The following is a 9284-nucleotide window of genomic DNA, read 5'->3' as shown; positions in this document are numbered from 1 at the left end:
GCTTTATCCTTGATGAGCTGTAGGTTTTCGTGACTGAGTTCTGCAAATTTACCAAAGAGAACCTTATACTCGGCTAGAAAATCTGCATCTATATCACTTTCTGTATCACTGTGTGACGCATCTGAATTGGTGTGTGACACACCCGACATACGAATTTCACCCTTAGTGATGTCTTTTTCAGATCCTATAACTCCATGAAGAGACACGAAATTGATAGCATCTTCTTTTCGCTCTGATACCAATTGTAAGTTCGAGATACAGCGAGAACAGACGGCACAAAATAATTCCAAGAACAATTATCTCTTTATTAAGAATCACTGAAACAATCTTTTACAAAGACTTGTCAAATCCGAATTACTCAACGCCACACACGGCTTGACACGGATCAATTCTTAATCTACCCTTATGAGGAACCAACTCCTGTTGATCACCTCTACAAATCACTCACTGTCTGAAACCCCAAAGCTGCTGCTATGTTTCCGTGAGAATTACAACGTCAAAAGCTCTAACCCTAATTCTAAGAAAAAGCCACAATATATATTAAATAATATTTTCCTATTATCTAATATAATATTTCCTATATTTTAGCATCACCAAATCTTCAAATTTGTGATCTAATCACGCTCCTTTAATGCATATTTCGTCAACCAAGTATATAGAAATATTCCATATCATCACATCTTGATATTTACTTTTTATTCTTCGAAGCGTGTGTCACACACCATCCTGTGTGTGTAACACAAGTACACGAACCAAAACTCCACCACTGCAACAGCTTCTCAAGCTCCAAGTTCTTGAGCTTACATTTTCCCCCTTTTTCACTGAGTTTTACAACTCAAGCCTAAGAACAATATGCATCATACACACCACCAAAGTACTAATTTAAACTCCCCCTGAATTAAGTATCATCTCCCCCTGCTTGAGTGAAAAACTCTTTGAACAACTTCATGATACTTGTGGGACCATCAAAAACTCTCAGTACCTTCTAGGCCATCGAACTGGTTCTTCAAACTCAGTATATTGATCACCCATTCGATTGTATGACACACTAGTATGCTCGTGTGACACACCTTTCGTAAACTTATGATACAAATCCTTCTTAGCTATCCAAAAATGTCCATATCTTCTAGGTTCCACATAACAAAAGTTCATCCTCCAAGCTCGCTCAGTCTGGTTCTCCTAGAATAACAGAAAGCAACAGTATGTCCGGTCTTACCACAAAAGAGACAGCCATTCATTCGCTTAGCAACAATTTTGCTGTCTTGTATCTTTGGAACCACAATCTTTGCTTGAATTTTATCATTTTGTTCAGCTGAAACAACTGGGATTGAGCGTTTTACAAACTTGATTCCTTCATTCTTGTCAACCTCTTGTGAAGTCGTCCCTTTATAACCCAAACCCCAACTGATTTTTGGAGACTACCCAATTGACAAGATATGATCCAGACTTGCTGATCCAGTGTTCAACATTCTCACTTTCTTGTAGTTCTCAGCAAGTGTCTTTTCAGAAGCTGGCTCTTCTCAAGTTCTTGATTCAACAGTTGTTTCATCTGATGAAACTTTATTTCAGACTCTTGTTGAACTTGATTCTGCTCTGCAATAACTCTCTTAAGAGACTGAAGCTCGTCTTCATTATCATCCTCTCTCACCCTACACTTTGATTCACCCTTCACATCAGTCTGTTCCATCTCTAGGGTGTTGACATGATCTTTCAGGACAGCTTTATCCTTGATGAGCTGTAGGTTTTCGTGACTGAGTTCTGCAAATTTACCAAAGAGAACCTTATACTCGGCTAGAAAAATGCATCTATATCATTTTCTGTATCAGATTTGCCATGAATCTGTTCTTTTACTGCAAATTTGCCATGAATCTGTTCATACATGTATTACTCTAGACCTCCATGGTCTCTCTTTGGAGTTAATGTTAAATTAATGTCGAAAGAAAATTAGGATCATTAAGGCCAAACAGCTCGCATGTCCTTGTGGGAATGGATACTCTTTTTACGGCACTATAATTGATGTCCACACATCTGTGAGAAATGTATCATTGATTAACTCCAAAACGAATCAGACATCACGTGTTTTAAACATTGTGTTAAAACCAGTGTTTTGAAAACCGGATCGGACCGGCCGGTCGAACCGGTCCGACCGTGACTCGTTAAAGAAACCGAGTCCGGTTCGATTTAAAACCCGGATTTGATAAAAACTAGTAAAACCGGCTGAAACCCGGTAAAACCGGTGACCCGGTTTAATTTTAAAACCCGGTTCTAAAAAATTAACATATAATTAAGTGTTTTTAATTATTACTAGCTAAAATTTAATATCTTATAATTAATGTTCAACTATCACTATTTAATAAATTTTTTATTTTTCTAAAAAGAATGTGAAAAATGTATTTTTTGACTCTCATATACTATTTTTATTCTTAAAATTTGAAATGTTAGTGGTAAAAATAAATAAATATGATTGTTTTAGCTGTAAATTATTTGTTTTTTTAAAAAAAAATTTAGTTTACATAGTAATCAGATTTATGTTTGTTGTTTATTTTGAGTTAATAAAAAAGAATAGAGAAAGTATTATATGTAAAAGTAAAGTTTATATAGTATAAATATATAATTACATACATTTTTATATAAATAAAAAACCCGGTTCGACCGGTTGAACCGGTCTAACCAGTCAACCAGTAGCTTCACCGAGTCGGTGTCCGGTCCGGTTTTCAAAACATTGGTCAAAACTTAAAAGTTGATCCGTTACCTACAAATCAACAGAAATTAATTTCGTAATTAGTAATTTCATTTTATTATAAATTAATAACAATTAAAGTTTTATCTTAAACAAAAGAAAATAAAAAATTTATGCTATTTTTAAGTTTTAAATTATAATATATATTATATTAAAATAGACGTGCTCTTTAAATTAAATATAACTAATTATATAGAATGGATAGATTATCAGATTTTTTTTTAAACTGGTTAAAATTCGTAAGATATGTAATATTTTATACAAAAACTAAAACTATTAACATATGTTAACTTTTTATATCTACAACTATGTCTTATTATTTTATTCATTTTGAAACTCACAGGAATATATTATTTTTAAATAATAATATAAAAATATAATAGTATATAACTAACTTTTATTTCATATAATATTTTAAAAAATATGTTAATAAAATTTTAATTTTTAATAATTAATTTAAAATATTAATGATAAGTCAATTTTACATATAAATTTACTGTTTATTTTAATTAAAAAATGTTGAGAAAAATATTAAAATCTTACCAAAAATTAAAATATATTTTTATAAAATACTGAACTAATTTAGTAACGAAAAATTAAAAAATATATAATTAATGTTTAATTTTCTAAATTTCTCTTGAAAAAGTATACATTTTTAAAAATAAATATTAAAAAACTAAAAGAAATTGTTGTTAAATAAATTAAAATAATATTTTTGAAATGTAACACAAAAAGAAATTGTTGTAAAATAAATTAAAATAATATTTTTGATCTTAATTTAATAATAAAAACAGAATACTTAATATTATAACATCCAAAAAGTAGGGAAATTTTCAAAAATACCACTTTAAAGGTACTATTATTCATTTTTACCACCACTAAAGACTCATTTTCAAAAATACCTTATTTATTAAAAGTTAAAAAAACTCTTATATCTTTGTTTTATATATGATTTTCAAAATTCTAACCCCAAATTCTAAATTCTAAACCCCAATTCTAAACTCTAAACCTTAAATCCTCAACTCTAAACCTTAAACTCAAACTCTATACCCTAAATTCAATACCCTAAACCCTAAACCTTAAAAGCTCAACTATAAACCCTAAATCCTCAACTCTAAACTCTAAACTATATACCCTAAACCCTTAAACATCAAATCTAAACCCTAAATCCTAAACCTTCAAATCTAAACCATTCACAAAAACTGGTGATAAAAGTGGTTAGTGTAAACATGAAAAGTGGTACTATGAAATTCTAAACCCCAATTCTAAACTCTAAACCTTAAATCCTCAACTCTAAACCTTAAACTCAAACTCTATACCCTAAATTCAATACCCTAAACCCTAAACCCTAAAACCACAACTATAAACCCTAAATCCTTGACTCTAAACTCTAAACTATATACCCTAAACCCTTAAATATCAAATCTAAACCCTAAATCCTAAACCTTCAAATCTAAACCCTTCACTAAAAATGGTGATAAAATTGGTTAGTGTAAACATGAAAAGTGGTATTTTTGATAATTTCCCCAAAAGGTATCATATATTGATAAAATTTACTAAAATAATATGATGGATACTACTATATATATATAATTTAAAAAATAGCAGAGCTATATTATTTAAGCATAACACTGTATTTACATATAAATCTCGCAAAATATTAAAGACGTAGATGTTAAAGTATTATTTTTTAAACACAAAATGAAAATAAAAATTATCATAAACAAATATCCATATATTGTATAACTTAATAAATTTCAAAATGTATTTTATGATAATTTTTAAACTAAAAATCAATATTAAGGACGATTATATATTTGAATATTTTATATTATAATTATGTATCGAATTCAAAAATATATTAATAAATAATATCAATCAATAATAATATGAAATGTATAATACAAACCAATATATGACAAAATAAACAAATCACTATACAGTGATAGTGACGAATAAGAAATTTAAACAATAACTAGATCTTGATCCGCGCAACCGCGGGATATTATTTTTAATTTATATGTATATATATTTATTTTAGATCATTAGTGGTATACATTTTTTTATTTTAGCCATATGCTTAAATGTTAATATAACTATTTGAAATATAATAATTTATAATTTACATGTTGTAAATAATAAATTGTTTAAAACCATCACATGTATTTTCTTCTTCTTATTATATATATTTATCTTATTGTATTTGCCTTTAATTATTTTAAAAAACTAATATGTGCATGAAAATTATTTTGTATTTAATTTATATTAAAATTTTATCCGTCCTTTAAAACTGGATTTCATTTTAGTAATATTTTTAAGTTTATTCATTTTATATAATATATTATTGTATATACAAAAATATAATATATGTAAATTTTATATATGTATTGTAGTCTGTCATCATATTATATTTTTAACATAATTATTTTTTATGTATGAAATAAAATTTATAATCTATCAATTTAGTATAATTTTATCATATGTAGTTCAATATAATAATTTTATTTAACATGATTAATTATGATTATAAAATAGATAAAGTATGATATAATTTTTATTTTTATTATTATAAATAAAATTGTATATTAATGCATAATAATATTTCATTGCTAGTTACTAAATTAGTGAAAATATCTACATAAATGTTTTAAAATTAATATATTGTTAAAATATTCAGATCAACATAATAATTTTCTTTTAATATAATTAATTGTGATTATAAAATTGATAAAAATATGATATAATATTTATTTTTTATTTTATAAAAGATAACTGAATATATTAGTGTATAATATATTTCAAAACTAATAACGAAATAAGTGAAAATATTTACATATAATTTTTGAAAGATCTTGTTAAAATCCTTTTAAAAATAATTTTCGAAATTGTTAATCTATATATATATATATATATATATATATATATTTTAAATCAAAAGATATCAAAGGAGCTTAAAGATTATTTACAAAATCCCTAAAATATTGGGAAGTTACTGGTTTTAATTAATTAAGTTTTTTTAATGTTACCTTAAAATAAAATGCATAGTTAAATAAATAATACACATATTTAAAGTTATGATTTTATAAGAAATGATTCAAACTAAAAAATCACACATCAAATAAGTCATGACTTCTATTTTAATATTTAAGATATTATAAAGTTATTCAATATATAACACTATATGTAAACGTATGTTTACCTTTTTAATGAAACAGTTTGATCATTTTGATCATATGAGTATAAATGCATATTTACTCATTTAATGAAACATTTTGATCCTAAAAACTATTTGTGACAAAAAAAAATTAATACTATGTATTTTTTTTTTAATGTTCTCTTTAAATTAAATATAGAAGTGTAAAGAATAAATATTACTGATTCAACGGTCTTGGGCCTAAGCCCATATAGTATTTGTATCACGAATTCAAGGCCCTTGAAGCTTCGTGAAACAACATCGACGATCTCTCTCATCTTCTCTCACATTCACTGGTAATCGGAGATCTGTTTTCCTCAACTTCCGTTTTGTTGTAGTTGTAGGTTTCGATTCATTTCGCTTAGATTTTTTCACTGGCCTTTCGATTTGGATCTGAACCCCCAATCTCTTCGCTATATCGATTTAGGGTTTCGTGTGGTGATTGATTGATCTCGTTTGGAGTTTACGTTGATAGAGAACGATGTACAACGGAATAGGGTTACAGACCGCGAGAGGATCAGGGACTAATGGTTACGTTCAAACGAATGGTGGTAAGGCTGTTAATGGTGGCAAAGGTTTTTCTGATGATCAGGGTACCGCTGATTTATCCAAGAAACCTAACAAAGGCGTACTTGAGCATGACAGTAAGCGTCAGATTCATCTTAAGCTTGCTGTGCTAGAAGACAAGCTTATAAATCATGGCTTTTCTGATGCTGAGATTGCTCTGAAGCTTGAGGAAGCCAGGTTGAAGTTTGAAGCTTCTGCTGCTGTTTGTAATGAGAGTCATGTGCTTAATGATGCGAAGATCTCTGATACGCAGACGCACCAGGTTGCTGCGAGGAAAGAGAAGCAGATGGAGGCGTTTCGAGCTGCGCTGGGTTTGCGTGATCAACAGCTGGCTGAAGAAAGTGCCACTGATGATGAGGCAACAGGTGGTATAGTGAAATAGAGGCGGGAACATTCTTTTTTTTGGACCGAGGTAGTGGGATGTTTCTTCTGGAAAAAGACATGTGACTGGGTAAGGAAGACAGAGATGACATAAAGAGGTAGCAAGGAGCATGAGAACACAAACAAGGGCAGATCAAGTGGGAAGAGATCCTCCTATGGTGATAGATATTAATGACTTTGTTTCATATGTACGTTCTTCAGTTTCACAAATGGTGTTTTTTTTTTAAAATGGGTTTAGTCACCACAATCCTTGTTTTGCTTGCAAACTGACATGATCAAGAGGTTACATGTTGGTCAAAGGTTGTATCTTGATCACACATCTTTCTAGGATGTAATGATTATGTTATTTCAGTGGAGAAGCCATATTAGCATAACTGGAAAAACTAGCTGCTTAGCATCAGGACCTTAACTTCTTGATGGAGTATTTCTCGGCAGTGAGTTTGTTTCTCTGTTTCCTAGCATACACCTGTTGTGTTTGTAGACGGACAAGCCAACAATCATCCCTGAAGATGTGACTGGAAATGTTTAATGTGAGGAATGGGGAGGTTTCATGGAATGGAGTCTCTGCTCTTATTAAGGCTGCTAAGAATATGAAACGAAGTGCATTCCATGACGTTGTTGACCTTTGATAATGATTCTTCTCGTGATGTTAATGTGAACATATAGTAGATAGTAAGCAGCTTATCCTCAATACATTCCCAGCGGTATTTGCATTATTTTATAACATGTAGCTGCTTGTTTATCTGATATATGGTATCACATACCAAAGAAAGAAGATTCGAAATTATGAAATTAGTACTTTCCTTAAAGCATCAAAATAGGGTTTTGATATTTTTCCTTTTACCGTACTTAAGTAGTTTTCTTTTGTTTAAATAGGGTTATGATTTGTAGTAACCATATGTAAATAAATCTAATTATCCATAAAAAAATCATCTTCCAGCATTAATCTTATTCTTAAGAGAGATTAGGATCAGTAAAGGAATTTTTGCAAATAAGTTTTTGGTTTCTTACTTACTAAGCAACGGCTCCAGTTAGTCGATCTCAATCAAGTCTACAGGCTCATAACAATTTGGTACCAGAACCGAACGAACCGATGGGAGAAGAAAACAACGTAATGAAACAATTTGCTATCATGATGGAAAAGATCGATGGCATGGGGAGTGAGTTGAAATCGTTGAGAATAACAGTGGAGGGAAATACAGCTATTCTTGAAACACAACATTCATCTCGTAAAACACAAGATGACAAGAAGAAGTGGGTTCTTCAGGATCATGGATCGAAAATCAAATTCTCGACAGAAGAGTTATCCGAAGTTGAAATTTTAAATCGGAGCAAGGGAGGTAAAGATTTTCCGCTACAAGCAGTTGAAGCAGGTACATCTACTGGAGGACGAGGTCAACCAGGGTTCTCCAGTGCACCTTGGCCGACACGAGCTGTGGGCAGAGAACAAGGCAATCAACGAGCTGATGGTGGAAGTGATTGGCGTGTGAAACCAATTGGGATGGTGCAGAATGAGGACCAATATAGTTATCCTTATGGAGGTTTTCAACGTCAAGAGGGGAATTATAGGGAACCTTGTGAAACTCATCTCTCTTGACCGAGTGTGCGACCAATGGCAAAGATAGAGTTTCCACCGTATGATGGGTGTTGGGGTCAAAAACGATCACAACGAAATTAACTTTCGAAAATATTCCTCGAAAAAGATAATTCTCGTAAAAATTGCTTAAACTAATTTTTACGATAAAATTCTTGAGTAGATTTGTCCGCAGCGTCGAAACAAGCTCCAATGGTTTGTGTTGACGACGAAGTTAGTATCAAAACATTCGATAAAAATATACGTCTTAAGAATTTCTACGTTTTCAAGGAAAACTTATACGAAAAACATATACGAAAAATTTGCGGGAAAATCTTGTTTTAAAAACAACGATTTCTTAAATCAAAGATTTAAGAAAATCAACAATTTTTTAAATCAACGATTTCTTAAAATCTACGATTTCTTAAATCTACGATTTCTTAAATCTACGATTTCATAAAAATCGTCTCCTTGCAAAAGGTTCCGCGACTAAACAAAGTTCTCATTAAAACACGATCATCGGAGATAACAAAAGATCATTAAACCACGAAGATGCGGCTTGGCAATCGCGGAACAACCAAGGGGTTATACGAAGCTTCATCGCTATAGCGACCGAGCTCACCAGACCCGTCTCGGCGAGGGCTTCGATTTGATATCTTGATCGTTTTCTGGGTCCTCAGGGTTTGAGAGAACGGCCTCTTTGAAGCTCCAAGGCAGATTCCTTAAAATCTTGTTTTAAGACAACAATTCTTTAAAACAACGATTTCTTAATCAACTATTTAAGAAATCAATGATTTCTTAATCAACAACTTAAGAAATCAACGACTTGA

General features: G+C 30.6%; 1 protein-coding gene across 1 annotated transcript; it reads left to right on the top strand.

The window, feature by feature from the left end:
* Window positions 1-5889: 5889 nt before the first annotated feature.
* LOC108840724 (uncharacterized) lies at window positions 5890-7712 on the top strand. The gene is made up of 2 exons (XM_018613551.2): window positions 5890-6229; window positions 6361-7712. Exon 2 carries the CDS (start codon window positions 6415-6417, stop codon window positions 6880-6882), a length of 468 nt encoding a protein of 155 aa, XP_018469053.1. The 5' UTR covers window positions 5890-6229; window positions 6361-6414; the 3' UTR covers window positions 6883-7712.
* Window positions 7713-9284: the final 1572 nt, after the last annotated feature.

This window comes from Raphanus sativus, chromosome 2, assembly GCF_000801105.2.
Source record: "Raphanus sativus cultivar WK10039 chromosome 2, ASM80110v3, whole genome shotgun sequence".
Classification (NCBI taxonomy): domain Eukaryota; kingdom Viridiplantae; phylum Streptophyta; class Magnoliopsida; order Brassicales; family Brassicaceae; genus Raphanus; species Raphanus sativus.
The sequence above is the reverse complement of the archived record's forward strand: the minus strand, read 5'-3'. Positions and strand labels throughout refer to the sequence as shown.

Excerpts from the sequence above, each read along its gene's own strand:
- LOC108840724 (XM_018613551.2), top strand. The coding sequence starts at position 6,415 with ATGTACAACGGAATAGGGTTACAGACCGCGAGAGGATCAGGGACTAAT.